Source organism: Pseudophryne corroboree, chromosome 6 (assembly GCF_028390025.1).
Source record: "Pseudophryne corroboree isolate aPseCor3 chromosome 6, aPseCor3.hap2, whole genome shotgun sequence".
NCBI classification, from domain to species: domain Eukaryota; kingdom Metazoa; phylum Chordata; class Amphibia; order Anura; family Myobatrachidae; genus Pseudophryne; species Pseudophryne corroboree.
The window spans coordinates 519,224,196-519,240,267 of NC_086449.1; the positions used below are offsets into that span (position 1 = coordinate 519,224,196).

General features: G+C 43.9%; 1 protein-coding gene across 1 annotated transcript in view; it reads right to left on the reverse strand.

Annotated features, from left to right (window-relative positions):
• Positions 1-237: 237 nt before the first annotated feature.
• The window catches only part of FRS2 (fibroblast growth factor receptor substrate 2), a 189,182-nt gene continuing 173,347 nt past the window's right edge, over positions 238-16,072 (reverse strand). The window contains exons 4-7 of the mRNA XM_063927490.1: positions 14,332-14,518; positions 6,112-6,267; positions 5,238-5,401; positions 238-3,512 (exon numbers count right to left, since the gene is read on the reverse strand). Coding sequence (XP_063783560.1) covers positions 2,559-3,512; positions 5,238-5,401; positions 6,112-6,267; positions 14,332-14,518 — 1,461 coding nt within the window. The 3' untranslated portion in view covers positions 238-2,558. The remainder of the gene's footprint in view (positions 3,513-5,237; positions 5,402-6,111; positions 6,268-14,331; positions 14,519-16,072) is intronic.

The following is a 16,072-nucleotide window of genomic DNA, read 5'->3' on the forward strand; positions in this document are numbered from 1 at the left end:
GGCTGTTAACAGTATGGGAAACTGCAATTACATTTGTTTTAGATACAGATATTTTTGCATTAGCATTTTAATAGGTATGCACTACCAGGCATTATGTAATTCAATTGCATGAACCACATGTCACACATGCAACTATAACCATAGGTTGCTTCATTAAATTAGTAAATCATTAATAAATGCTTTATTAACATACATTAGTCTATAAACCACATTTTCAAGTAAAAAGTGACAAAAGAATAAGGTGTAATCAGTATTTTATTGCCATGCTACAAAATGATGTTGGCACCAATGAAATGACAATGTGGTTATTGTACAGTGTTCTCCCCATGCTTTATTTTTTTGGGCGGTCAGCATGGCAAAATGGCGCAGCCAAAAGTTGCGATGCTGTGACATTTTGGATGCCGCTAACTTTAAGGGTCAGGCTGTGGCAGTTTAAATTTGCCGCTGTTTGAGAGCCATCCACGGCTCGCAAACAAATCGCAACTCACAAGCAAACCAATCACGGCCCATGGCGTTTGCCGCCCCTGAGCAAAGCCTTCAATTTAGCGGTGGCAGCGATTAAAAGCAGACATCTCCTGAAGAGCTCTGGTCGCTGCTGAAGAGATGAGAAGACGTCGCAGAAGAAGGAGGACCAGAGAGTACTGCAGCTGGTGGGAACAAAAGAGCTGAACAAAGCTCCCTGCTGCAGCCTCTGCCAATGTCCTGGTAGGAGGTCTTGGCCATCGGCAATATACCCTCTCTCCCTAGATGATCAGGTGTTGGGCATTAGGCCCGTGGGTGCAATCAGGTCTTAAGCCTTTGTGGCATGTTAGACGGACAGAGGGCCCGTGCCACAAATAAGTGACTCTGGGCATTAGGCCCAGGTCACTTTATATGCCTTAAGGTGTGCAGCCAATAGTTTGAGCACCTGTTAAGTGACTGGCATTAGGCCCAGTCCACTCTTTAGCATCAGATAGGTAAGGGGGGCCCCTACTGTGTGGTATAATGCATTTAAGGGGCACAACTGTGTAGTGGTGTGTAAGGGGCCATACCGTGTGGGCATATTGTGCAATAGTGGGCTAAACTGTGTGGGCATAATGTGCAATAAGGGACAATACTGTGTGGGCATAATGTGAATCGGAACTAGTGTGTCTATGCCCCTTCCCTGCAAGTGCACTCCCCTCTTTTTGTACGAAGGACCCACCTAACTGCTTTTTAATGTCACCCAATTGGCAACATCTCTGGGAGAACACGGTTATAAAAATATTATTTTAGTGAACACGTGGTAAGCAATATCAGTAATTGATGCAGTACCTGGTGCACACCAAATATTAACTTAAAGGCTAGTTATTCAGAATGGAGCAGTTTTTTATTTTTTCTTAAAAAAAAAATATATATATATATTTCTGCATAGTATTGCTTGGCTTGAACCCTTCAGTTCATAAAACAACAACTGCAGCTGGTGGCTCTGGATTGAATTATGCCAGGAATGGTCAACCTTCAGTACTAAGATGGTAACGTGTCATGGGAGATGTAGTTTAGAGGGTAATGAAAAGGTTGCCCATTCACATGCTACACAGTTCTTAGCATGAGAAGGGTCACAGTTCAAGAAAGTATCATGGAATGTTTAGTGCAGATATAAACCTATGGTTATCATTTAAAACAAAAATTGTTATGGAAAGTTTGGCAATGCACATCTATATAACTTTTAAAAAAGGAAACAATTCAAAATTTTCTATACTACCTTTATACAGTTATATACTTTTAAGTATGAAAAATTTTGATTTATAATGCAAATTAGGAACATACAATCTTACAATATCATACAATGTGATAAAAAAGGGGAAACCATATTTGGCCTTTATACAAATGTATATAGGTTTGCATTAAATACATGCAACCCTGACATACTGTAACTTAAAATATCAAGCCCCTATATTACTTTACAACTGAACACCTGCACTAGAAGTTTCGGTGCAGACGGCCATTTTCAGATAGCCTGAATAGTGCTTAATGTGCAAAAAATAATGTGCTTGTTTGGCTGTAGCATGTGAGGCTGTAATTCAGCACTCTACACATAGCCAAAAAGCAACTTTACTGGTCGTACCAACTTCCTCAATTTAAAATGCTGGTAATTTGGCAAATTTCTGGAATCATAGAAAGTTCACATATAAAATAAAAATAAAAAAATACATACTTGTATATAACATCACACATTCATAATGTAAATGAAATTCCAAAAATAAAAATGTCTCTATAGCTTTGAATGGCAACAGTCTAGATGCAAAATATAGGCAAATGTAGATAAACTCAAAACTGGCATGTCACTGCAAGTCAAACCAATTAAATAGGTACAAAAAGGAAATACAGCTATATAACTATACAGTACATACTACTATTACTGTAGAGTAAACCTTAGTTTAGGAGTACCTGCTCTACATAAATTCCCTTTAGACAAAAGCACATGGAAACCATGAAATCTATGGAAAGTGTTAGTGTTTAAGATGTGAATTTTTTTATGCTTTTTTTTTTTTTTAGAAATACACAAAAAGGTGCAAATGACATAACTGGCTTGAGGTTCACATGGGTAGGTCCGTACTGTTGTGCCTAGTCTTTCTAGAAGTACCATCATCTCGAGGCAGTGCTTTCTGCAGGTTGGACATAGCAGCAGTTCTTTCAAGGTCTATTACAGCATACAGCTCTGTGCGTCTGGTAGGAGTTTGTGGAAGTGGAGTGGTTGGGGTCTTCGGTGTCTGAGGGTTGTCAGAATCACTGCCACCTTCCAAATCAACCTGTATATAATTAAGCTGCCTGTGTTCTAAGCTTGGACGCCTTATATCAAAATTAAATACGGTAGGTGTGCAGTCCCGACGCCTAGAAAACTCAACTTTGTGAGCACTCAATGGAACAGTTACGTTTTCTGTGTTCACATAATTATGCATTGGGTCTAGGTTATTGTGATAACCATTAACAGATGGGGTCTTTGGTCCTAATGGGTCGTCATCCTCCTTACTGGGCTTTCTAGCTTCCCAAACAGGTGGAAGAGATGGTAAATTTTCATAGTTTAGTAGCACAGTTCTCCTCTGAGCAGAGTTATTGATATTTTGGATGTCTGTGGGGACAGGTGGTGCAACACGTCCCCTCCGTGCCCCAGAAGCACTTACGGACAATCCATTAACGTTTTCATACACCATCTTATTACTAGAAGGTGTATCTTTATGTTCATCACTGTCATAACCAGTGTCCCACTCTGTGCTATTTGGACAGCTACCGCCACCCTTGCCACCACTTTGCTGTTCCTCAAGTATCTCCAGTTTTTTCTTCTCCATTAACTGTCTTTGAACAGGAGTTGGTCCTAAAACAAACTTCACTCCTTCAGACTCTAGAATAACCTGTGGGTCCCGATCAGGAATGGTACTGGGTTCGGCTTGAGCAGTGCTTCCTTCAGACTCTGAGAGGCGAGGCGAGAGAGGAGTTGGCACACTTGGTCTCTGATCCTCTTGTACCCCAGTCGTGTTTACATATGTATGCACCTAGAAAATATACAAATGTTTACATTCACTATGATTTCAATAATGTGCATTGACTTTTACCATATACAATGGAGTGGTATATTACTGTACACACTAGATGTATGCACCCAATTCATTTTTTTTTTTTTTATAAAATATTCAAATGTGAAATTTAGCAAAAGGTTAAAAATGGAATACATTGTTATTTACAGGCCACTTTATTTAATGTTTATTTCTCAGAATGTGACAATAGACTTGGTTAGCAATCTGGGTAAAATAAGACAATGCCCTAAAGGGCATATAAATGCAATTGAAAATATCTGTTTGCTGTAGTTAAACTTTACATGACAAATTCATGAGCTTGCTATTTAAAAGAGAACATGTAATATATCAAAGTCAAATAGACCTGCATTCTCTCATACAGTGGTGCATCAAGGAACTGTGGCAGCCAAGCCTAGAATGTTGTGTAGTGCAGGTAAGACCTTGTTGGACAGGAACAGTGGGCAACTAAGTCAGCTGACACATTCACTACACCCCTCCATCATAATAAGCTTCCCACAACAAAAGCCTGCCTGCTTGGATTTGGATAAATATATGAAGACATGAAAGTAGTGTTTACCCCCAAAACACCATTCCTGAATTGTTATATTTTCGTATTTTTATCCAATTCATGCACCCCATAAAAATTGGAGAGAGTCTATGGGGTGTATTCAATAATGGTCGGATTTGTCGGAAAGACGGCAGCTTCCGACAGAAATAGATCGGAAGGGGGCCAAATGCGACAGGTTTTGGCCCCTTTTCATACAAACTCATTCAGACTTGAAAACAGGTCGGATTGAGGTGAGGAGACGGGGCGCGGGATGTACTAACCTGCCCCGCTGCGTTAACTGCTTTACTCTGCGCTCCCCTGATACTGTCCACGGTAACCTGCTGTCTCCAGCATCCCCACCCCCGGCGCTACTCTTTGCTCATTGTTTACACATGCACTGCCGCGGGCAACTCCGGTCCCGGGAAAGGGGGGGGGTAAGGGGAGCTGGGGAAAGCAGGTTGCTGTGGACATTATCAGGGGAGAGCAGAGTAAAGCAGTTAACGTGGCGGGACAGGTTAGTACAGCTGGTGGAGCCAAGATCGGCGGCCGGCGGGGGGACATGTCTGCAGCAGCAGGGGAAGGTGCCTGGCTCCCCCCGCCGCCGTCCAGCTTTCCTCCGCCATCTGTACCCCCCGCCCGCTGTCAGCGGCAAGACAGGGCCCTGGGTACGGCCAAATCAGACAGTCGGATTTGGCCGTCCATTGAATAGGGGTTGTTGGATCCATTCCAAAAACAGCATGTTGGAATGGATCATAGTATTATTGAATATACCCCTATATCTATACTAATATAAGAATGTTGTTTCTGTCTGTTTAATCAAAGTTTTCGCAAAAACTACTGCACAGATTTTCGGGGAGACACCTAGAAATGCATGGAAAACCCTGTAATGCCACATGACAATGCAACACAGAATTACTTTTATGAACGTGCAAGTGCTTATCATTTTGGTATTTATAAAAAAGCAACATTATTTTTTTGCATTGATCAAGGAGGCAGGACTGTTCTCTATATAACTCTCAGACAAATGTGGGAATGAAGAAAGATATTTTAAAAATAGGGAGCAAACCTGAAGCCATTGTTATATTGTGCACACAAACATTAACGGTCACAGTTTTCTACATCAAAAACATGATCCGTCACTTTGCAAAACCACTTACATGATCTTCAGAAACAAGCAATGGATGGGTAGATTCCTCTCCTACTGAAGGAAGACGTGTGCTGCCAACAGAAGGATGTCTACTAGACGGATGAGAAGATGCATCACCAAATGATGGGTAGCGTGGGTATCCGTTGGGCAAATTTGAACCTGTAAAACCAGGGGCTACAGCAGGAAAAAGCAATGATGGCATTTATTGTGTAAGCCAAGAATCAATATACAGTACTTGGAGAGTAAAACAATATTAATTACAACCCTGTTTAAAGTCTACTTAAAACAAATAATGTACTTAATTTCAAACATCAAATAATTAACATTGAGAGAAGTCTAGATTTTAGAACATTTATAGTTTTCAAAAACAAAATGCTGATAAATTATTCTTCTATTCAAATTCTAAGCATTTTAAGTCTTAGGGAGGAATTCAATTAGCATGGTAATTTACCACAGGTTAACTGAAGCTGCGTGGCTATTCAATTAGCCCCAAAGAAAGTAACAGGCTGCAGTTAACATTGATTTTATTTTTTTAGCCTGTGCAGGCTTGAAAAGAACCCCCGATAATTAGCCTGCTTTCCGGGTGCTGTGGCGGTGTTAACCCATAGGTCCAGGAATTTATCCTGGATACTATGGGTTAATACTAATTTACAGATAGAGAAAAAGGGGCTCTGAATGACTAGCCCTAGACGTTAAAGCCCAAGGCTTCCTCCCTTTTTCACATGCAGTAAATTACAGCATCTAACTGAATTCCCCCCTTAGCCAGAGAACTCTCACACATCAAAGTACAACTGACATTACACGTTCACATCACATATGTTTACAACATATTATGGAGAAACCTGGAAACAGGGACATGAAAATATTGCTCTAAGAGGACCTACTTGTTGGGGTACGTGGAGTTCTTGGCACGTCAAGGTCTGTCTGAGGATTTCTTTCAACCACTGGCTCTTCCACAACACTTATGCTATTATTCTGCATGATTTCTTGCAGCATATTAAATAGCTCTTCTGCACGAGCACATTTAAAGGCAAATATTCCTGGGGAAGGGAAAAAAAAAAACTATGTTCCATATTTTGATTTATTTAAAATGGACAAAATATGCAAATTAAATATTCTTGGATTTTCACAATGCTACTGACCATTTCACAGTGAAATAAAAATAAAAATAAACAAATAATTAGAAAAAAAACAGAAAATAAAAAAAATATCTGCATAAGGAAGGCACTAACACAAGGTAGAAGTTGTGTGCACTGTAGGTGAAGATGCAAAAACACTAGGAGAAATCAAGGCCTCTTAAATGATTTAGAGCAACTGCAATTGTAAGGTTATACAGTAATGACCTGCAATGCGCTAGATTTTTTTTTTATTTTTTTAAATCTCTAGTGTGAAGAAAAAAAAACATAAAATGACTGCCTCCTTCATATAGGCCTCTGGGAGAGATGGGAGAGGGAAAGAAGACAGACAATACAAAGGAGGCATTGAGATTTATGTACAGTGTGCCTCTTTGGACAGCAGAGGGAGCCCAACTTACCAGTACCAGCAAAGACAACCAATAAGGTCCCAGCTTTGGACTGCTCTTCCTTTTGCAAGCATTAAGTTAAAATTAACATTTTTGTTACAAAGGGATTTTATTGTGGGAACTGATTTGTGATCCTGGCCTTGAAAGCAATGCAGTGTACTAAATAAGAAAAAACATACATCTGTGATATATATATATATATATATATATATATATATATATATATATTGCAATATCAATGTCCTTATAGCTAAGGAAAGGCGGCACTCATCCGGTCTTGAGGTGAAATGAAAAGGGGCTGTTTATTCACAAGGCCAGCGGGACAGCGTGAACGAGCACTGCACATGTGAGGTTTCATTCCTCCCTATATAAGGTACGTCTTTCACACTTTGTACCCCTTATGCTCCTGATGAAAAAGCTTGTTAGCTTTGAAACGTTGTGAATAAACAGCACCTTTTCATTTCACTTCAACACCGGATGAGTGCGCCTTTCCTTCGCTATAAGTACATTGGTATGGTATACATTTTCATTTGGGAAGGCACCCCGGCATTGCCACAGCTCCCAGAGTGCCACTTATACATGCCATTGTATATGAGTGTGTATGTATGAGCTTCTATTATTACATGTATGGTGTGTGTAATAAAACTAATGCAGAAAACAAATAATAAGAATTTACTTACCGATAATTCTATTTCTCGGAGTCCGTAGTGGATGCTGGGGTTCCTGAAAGGACCATGGGGAATAGCGGCTCCGCAGGAGACAGGGCACAAAAAGTAAAGCTTTCCGATCAGGTGGTGTGCACTGGCTCCTCCCCCTATGACCCTCCTCCAAGCCTCAGTTAGGTACTGTGCCCGGACGAGCGTACACAATAAGGGAGGAATTTTGAATCCCGGGTAAGACTCATACCAGCCACACCAATCACACCGTACAACTTGTGATCAAACCCAGTTAACAGTATGATAACAGAGGAGCCTCTGAAAGATGGCTTCCTAAACAATAACCCGAATTAGTTAACAATAACTATGTACAATTATTGCAGATAATCCGCACTTGGGATGGGCGCCCAGCATCCACTACGGACTCCGAGAAATAGAATTATCGGTAAGTAAATTCTTATTTTCTCTATCGTCCTAGTGGATGCTGGGGTTCCTGAAAGGACCATGGGGATTATACCAAAGCTCCCAAACGGGCGGGAGAGTGCGGATGACTCTGCAGCACCGAATGAGAGAACTCCAGGTCCTCCTTAGCCAGAGTATCAAATTTGTAAAATTTTACAAACGTGTTCTCCCCTGACCACGTAGCTGCTCGGCAAAGTTGTAATGCCGAGACCCCTCGGGCAGCCGCCCAAGATGAGCCCACCTTCCTTGTGGAGTGGGCCTTTACAGATTTAGGCTGTGGCAGGCCTGCCACAGAATGTGCAAGTTGGATTGTGCTACAGATCCAACGAGCAATCGTCTGCTTAGACGCAGGAGCACCCATCTTGTTGGGTGCATACAATATAAACAACGAGTCAGATTTTCTGACTCCAGCTGTCCTTGCAATATATATTTTTAATGCTCTGACAACGTCCAGTAACTTGGAGTCCTCCAAGTCACTTGTAGCCGCAGGCACTACAATAGGCTGGTTCAGATGAAATGCTGACACCACCTTAGGGAGAAAATGCGGACGAGTCCGCAGTTCTGCCCTGTCCGAATGGAAAATCAGATATGGGCTTTTGTAAGATAAAGCTGCCAGTTCTGACACTCTCCTGGCCGAAGCCAGGGCTAGTAACATGGTCACTTTCCATGTGAGATATTTTAAATCCACCTTTTTTAGTGGTTCAAACCAATGAGATTTTAGAAATTCCAAAACCACATTGAGATCCCACAGTGCCACTGGAGGCACCACAGGAGGCTGTATATGCAGCACTCCCTTAACAAAAGTCTGGACTTCAGGAACTGAAGCCAATTCTTTTTGAAAGAAAATCGACAGGGCCGAAATTTGAACCTTAATAGATCCCAATTTGAGACCCATAGACCATCCTGATTGCAGGAAATGTAGGAATCGACCCAGTTGAAATTCCTCCGTCGGAGCACTCCGATCCTCGCACCACGCAACATATCTTCGCCAAATGCGGTGATAGTGTTGCACGGTTACTTCCTTCCTTGCTTTAATCAAAGTAGGAATGACTTCTTCCGGCATGCCTTTTTCCTTTAGGATCCGGCGTTCAACCGCCATGCCGTCAAACGCAGCCGCGGTAAGTCTTGAAACAGACAGGGACCCTGCTGAAGCAAGTCCCTCCTTAGAGGTAGAGGCCACGGATCTACCGTGATCATCTCTGGAAGTTCCGGGTACCAAGTCCTTCTTGGCCAATCCGGAACCACTAGTATCGTTCTTACGCCTCTTTGCCGTATAATTCTCAATACTTTTGGTATGAGAGGCAGAGGAGGAAACACATACACCGACTGGTACACCCAAGGCGTTACCAGCGCGTCCACAGCTATTGCCTGCGGATCTCTTGACCTGGCGCAATACCTGTCCAGTTTTTTGTTGAGGCGAGACGCCATCATGTCCACCATTGGTCTTTCCCAACGGGTTACCAGCATGTGGAAGACTTCCGGATGAAGTCCCCACTCTCCCGGGTGAAGGTCGTGTCTGCTGAGGAAGTCTGCTTCCCAGTTGTCCACTCCCGGGATGAACACTGCTGACAGTGCTATCACATGATTCTCTGCCCAGCGAAGAATCCTTGCAGCTTCTGCCATTGCACTCCTGCTTCTTGTGCCGCCCTGTCTGTTTACATGGGCGACTGCCGTGATGTTGTCCGACTGGATCAACACCGGTTTTCCTTGAAGCAGAGGTTCTGCCTGGCTTAGATCATTGTAGATTGCTCTTAGTTTCCGAATGTTTATGTGAAGAGACGTTTCCAGGCTCGTCCACACTCCCTGGAAGTTTCTTCCTTGTGTGACTGCTCCCCAGCCTCTCAGGCTGGCGTCCGTGGTCACCAGGATCCAATCCTGTATGCCGAATCTGCGGCCCTCCAATAGATGAGCACTCTGTAACCACCACAGAAGAGATACCCTTGTCCTTGGAGACAGGGTTATCCGCTGGTGCATCTGAAGATGCGACCCTGACCATTTGTCCTACAGATCCCTCTGGAAAATTCGTGCATGGAATCTGCCGAATGGAATTGCTTCGTAAGAAGCCACCATTTTTCCCAGGACTCTTGTGCATTGATGTACAGACACCTTTCCTGGTTTTAGGAGGTTCCTGACAAGCTCGGATAACTCCTTGGCTTTTTCCTCCGGGAGAAAAACCTTTTTCTGAACCGTGTCCAGAATCATCCCTAGGAACAGCAGACGAGTTGTCGGCATTAACTGGGATTTTGGAATATTCAGAATCCAGCCGTGCTGTTTTAGCACTTCTTGAGACAGTGCTAATCCCCTCTCTAGCTGTTCTCTGGACCTTGCCCTTATTAGGAGATCGTCCAAGTATGGGATAATTAATACGCCTTTTCTTCGAAGAAGAATCATCATCTCGGCCATTACCTTTGTAAAGACCCGAGGTGCCGTGGACAATCCGAACGGCAGCGTCTGAAACTGATAGTGACAGTTTTGTACAACGAACCTGAGGTACCCCTGGTGTGAGAGGTAAATTGGAACGTGGAGGTACGCATCCTTGATGTCCAAGGACACCATAAAGTCCCCTTCTTCCAGGTTCGCTATCACTGCTCTGAGTGACTCCATTTTGAACTTGAACTTCTTTATGTACAGGTTCAAGGACTTCAGATTTAGAATAGGTCTTACCGAGCCGTCCGGCTTCGGTACCACAAATAGAGTGGAATAATACCCCTTTCCCTGTTGTAGAAGAGGTACCTTGACTATCACCTGCTGAGAGTACAGCTTGTGAATGGCTTCCAAAACCGTCTCCCTTTCGGAGGGGGACGTTGGTAAAGCAGACTTCAGGAAACGGCGAGGCGGATCTGTCTCTAGTTCCAACCTGTACCCCTGAGATATTATCTGCAGGATCCAGGGATCTACCTGCGAGTGAGCCCACTGCGCGCTGAAATTCTTGAGACGACCGCCCACCGCCCCCGAGTCCGCTTGAGAAGCCCCAGCGTCATGCTGAGGCTTTTGTAGAAGCGGGGGAGGGCTTCTGTTCCTGGGAAGGAGCTGCCTGTTGGTGTCTCTTCCCCCTTCCTCTGCCTCGTGGCAGATATGAATATCCCTTTGCTCTCTTGTTTTTAAAGGAACGAAAGGGCTGCGGTTGAAAAGTCGGTGTCTTTTTCTGTTGGGGAGTAGCTTGAGGTAAAAAGGTGGATTTCCCGGCTGTAGCCGTGGCCACCAAATCTGATAGACCGACTCCAAATAACTCCTCCCCTTTATACGGCAAAACTTCCATATGTCGTTTTGAGTCCGCATCGCCTGACCACTGTCGCGTCCATAAACTTCTTCTGGCCGAAATGGACATAGCACTTACCCGTGATGCCAGTGTGCAGATATCCCTCTGTGCATCACGCATATAAAGAAATGCATCCTTTATTTGCTCTAAAGACAGTAAAACATTGTCCCTATCCAGGGTATCAATATTTTCAATCAGGGACTCTGACCAAGCTACTCCAGCACTGCACATCCAGGCTGTCGCTATAGCTGGTCGTAGTATAACACCTGTATGTGTGTATATACTTTTTTGGATATTTTCCATCCTCCTATCTGCTGGATCTTTAAGTGCGGCCGTCTCAGGAGAGGGTAACGCCACTTGTTTAGATAAGCGTGTGAGCGCCTTGTCCACCCTAGGAGGTGTTTCCCAGCGCGCCCTAACCTCTGACGGGAAAGGGTATAAAGCTAATAACTTCTTTGAAATTAGCATCTTTTTATCGGGGGCAACCCACGCTTCATCACATACATCATTTAGTTCTTCTGATTCAGGAAAAACTATAGGTAGTTTTTTCACACCCCACATAATACCCTGTTTAGTGGTACCTGTAGTATCAGCTAAATGTAACGCCTCCTTCATTGCCAAAATCATATAACGTGTGGCCCTACTGGAAAATACGGTTGATTCGTCACCGTCGCCACTGGAATCAGTGCCTGTGTCTGGGTCTGTGTCGACCGACTGAGGCAAAGGGCGTTTTACAGCCCCTGACGGTGTTTGAGGCGCCTGGACAGGCACTAACTGATTGTCCGGCCGTCTCATGTCGTCAAACGACTGCTTTAGCGTGTTGACACTATCCCGTAATTCCATAAATAAAGGCATCCATTCTGGTGTCGACCCCCTAGGAGGTGACATCCCCATATTTGGCAATTGCTCCGCCTCCACACCAATATCGTCCTCATACATGTCGACACACACGTACCGACACACAGCAGACACACAGGGAATGCTCTTAACGAAGACAGGACCCCACTAGCCCTTTGGGGAGACAGAGGGAGAGTTTGCCAGCACACACCAAAAGCGCTATATATGACAGGGATAGCCTTATAATAAGTGCTCCCTGTATAGCTGCTTTTATAATATAATTTTTGCCACTATTTTGCCCCCCCTCTCTTGTTTTACCCTGTTTCTGTAGTGCAGTGCAGGGGAGAGACCTGGGAGCCGTCCTGACCAGCGGAGCTGTGTAAGGAAAATGGCGCTGTGTGCTGAGGAGATAGGCCCCGCCCCTTTTCCGGCGGGCTCGTCTCCCGCTCTTTAGTGTATTCTGGCAGGGGTTAAATATCTCCATATAGCCCCCGGAGGCTATATGTGAGGTATTTTTTAGCCAAATAGGTTTTCATTTGCCTCCCAGGGCGCTCCCCTCCCAGCGCCCTGCACCCTCAGTGACTGCCGTGTGAAGTGTGCTGAGAGGAAAATGGCGCACAGCTGCAGTGCTGTGCGCTACCTTTAGAAGACTGAGGAGTCTTCTGCCGCCGATTCTGGACCTCTTCATGTTTCAGCATCTGCAAGGGGGCCGGCGGCGAGGCTCCGGTGACCATCCAGGCTGTACCTGTGATCGTCCCTCTGGAGCTGATGTCCAGTAGCCAAGAAGCCAATCCATCCTGCACGCAGGTGAGTTCACTTCTTCTCCCCTAAGTCCCTCGTTGCAGTGATCCTGTTGCCAGCAGGACTCACTGTAAAATAAAAAACCTAAGCTAAACTTTCTCTAAGCAGCTCTTTAGGAGAGCCACCTAGATTGCACCCTTCTCGGCCGGGCACAAAAATCTAACTGAGGCTTGGAGGAGGGTCATAGGGGGAGGAGCCAGTGCACACCACCTGATCGGAAAGCTTTACTTTTTGTGCCCTGTCTCCTGCGGAGCCGCTATTCCCCATGGTCCTTTCAGGAACCCCAGCATCCACTAGGACGATAGAGAAAATAGCAGTCTATTCCTAAGCGATTTTTCTTCACACTTGGTTTTGTACAGAATTAGTATGTTGCAGAGGCAGTCCAGCACTTTTATAAGCAGCAACACTTCATATATAGCATTTCAGTATTGCTGCTAACTTTAGCTTATACCACATCTGGAGGTGCAGCCACCATAATGAGATGACACTCACACACACACCTCCTGGCTAGAATACAGAGAACGCAATGAATGACTACATTCCACAACAGTTCCAATTACAGGGAATTCCTCCATCTAATTGCTATCCCATGGCACCTAAAGAAGCTGTGGTTTAGACCAAAATGGACAACCCTTTAATAGCAAGCTACAGGAGAAAAGTAAGATTTGTCTTAAATACATTTGTATTTCTTCTTTATTGTAAACCTTATGCCCACAACTCTCATCTACGCACCTACAGTATGTAAAAATTAAAAGTTTACTTCGTTTCACAATCTTCACATAATGAAGTTGTCCATTAGCCAATATTCCAGTGCAAAACAAGGTTGCATTCTATGTGCATACCCAGGTTGGTTTCTGTATGGTACATGTACCCCCCAAAAGTAAACTGTCATTTAGAATTACTACCGTATTTTTTGTTTAAAAATAAAAAAAATGTTTGTGGTAAGAACCAGCAGCTGGCTGCAAATGATGCCATTAAAAGAAAGCCTCAAAGGAAGTATCTCACCCATCCCTAAAGCTTCTGTGTGGTTTATATACATGCAGCAGCATATGTATGAAGAGGTCTTCCACGGGGACAATGACAAGCCGTTGGATGCTTTCACATGTATTGAGAGAACAGGGCAATTTAAAAAGTAGAGGAGCAGGAAGATCTACCCCAGTAAGGCAGCGTCCTAGTGAAAGTCACCTCATTTGCAGGAACCCACAACAAAAGCATCCATAATACACAAGAGGGGAACTTGTACAGAAAGAGGTAGAAAGCTCTGCCCATCAATATCATGTAGAGCAAGTGATTGAAGCTCCATGTTTCGGAGCAGAAACCTATTTACATGCCACGTAGGTGTATGTAACATGTCTGGATCTCGGATAAAGGAGGGGGGGAATAAAATGATCATAATACAAACTTTTGGCTCAGGCAAAAGTGCATGTTCAGCATTTGCTGGACCATGGGAGGAAGCTCATTGTTATGTGCAGCAAACCAAATTCTAACAAATTGTGTATTTCAGATTTGTGCAATAACCACCCAGTAAGAGTACATTGGCAATTTTATTTTTTTAACTTCTACTTACCTTGTCCAGTCTGACACCGTCGTCCACTTTCAAAAGAAAAAAGGTTTGAATCATATCCATAGCGACGCAAGCAAAGATAGGGCCATTTGACAGAGTCCCTCTTCCGCGTATATAAGATCAGCTCATTTTCTGTTAGCTCCATCATTCCAGAACCCAGCTCATTACCATCATCATCCACATTAATAACCTTGAATAGAAGCAGACAAGAAACTTTTTATACATTTACAAACAGGAGCAAATCTTGAAACAAATTGACTTATAATAATTAAAACGCTGTTTCTTTTTCAGCAATTGCGGCTCAAGATCCCAAGATGGGACCCCCTGGTCAATCTGTTCTACAAAACACATGGAAATCCATAAGTGACCCGTTCGAGAGAAGCAAACCACTGTGCCCGAAGCGTGGCGAGCAGAGTGATGTTCTGAACAAGTTTATTTAAGTTCTGAAGCAGTTCATACCCCTTTCAGACCGCCAGCTCTGAACACGGGTTATTGGCACACGAGTGCGCATAACTCAAGTTCATGTGCGGTCTGAAAGGTGCCAGGGAACAATTACTGAATTGAGCTACCGGTATTTCAACCATGGTAGCGAGCAGGGTTGAACTCGTGTATAACCCGGCCGGTGTGAACGAGAGCCGGGTCAATGCGAACCCTGCCAATATGCCGGGTTGCAGACAGCAGCGGCAGGGTGCCTGAGGCAGGTCGTACCCTGGGAGCTCCTGTGTCAGGCTCCCGGGTGTGACCCGTCTTAGGCGGTGTGAAAGGGCCATTAGTTATGCTAATCCAGGGGGCTCCATGTTCTGAACATGAACCAGGAAAGTTCGCTATGGGCTAATATTTAATATTTTGATTAAATATTCAATGCGTGTAAAATATACATATTGGTCACCAACAGATATACTATGAATAATATGTTGAAGAGAAAGTAGGGCATCCTTTAGTTCTTCATAAAACTGAAGTTATTCGAGTAAGATTTTTTTTTTTTTTTTTTTGGGAGTACTCTTGTAAATGCAGCAGTCATTGCAGTAATCTTACTGCTCAACTCTTAGCTGTAGGGAAGTTTAGTTTAGTAGGTCAGGGCAAGATTAAAATTATTTGATAGGGTCAGTGCATGGCCTTGTATGATTTACAGAGCACCAACTGTACATGATACCAAGGCAGTGATGCAGACTACAGAAATGGGGGATGGGACACTCATTCTTTAAGGGGGGTACACACGGAGCGATAATCTAAGCAATCTGACTAGATTGCTTAGATTTTCAGCAAGATCGCTCCGTGTGTAGCCCTAACAGCGATAGCGATGTGCAGCCCCGCGCATCGCTATCGCTGCTGCTAGATTGGCCTGCATGCAGGCCAATCTAGCGGGTCGCTCACTTCACCCGCTGGGTGAAATGAGCGGCCCCCCCGTCTCCCCCCGCACGCTCAGCACAGATCGCGCTGTGCTGAGCGCCGGGAGAGATGTGTGCTGAGCGGTTCGCTCAGCACACATCTCTCCAGCATCGGGCCGTGAGTACAGGCCTTTAGCCATCTGGGTCATAGCTATTTTGTGGTTACAAGAATACATAACTAGAGCCCTTGCAGAAGCTTTATTCCTTGCTAACAAGTCAAATGTAATAGGCTATCAAATTGGCTTTTTTTTTTTTAAAAATGACCATAAAAAACCATATCGAAGTACTTAATTACTTTAACTCAATATATGTTACCACATGTTTTAATATGTGCACTTTACCAAATTAGCACAAAC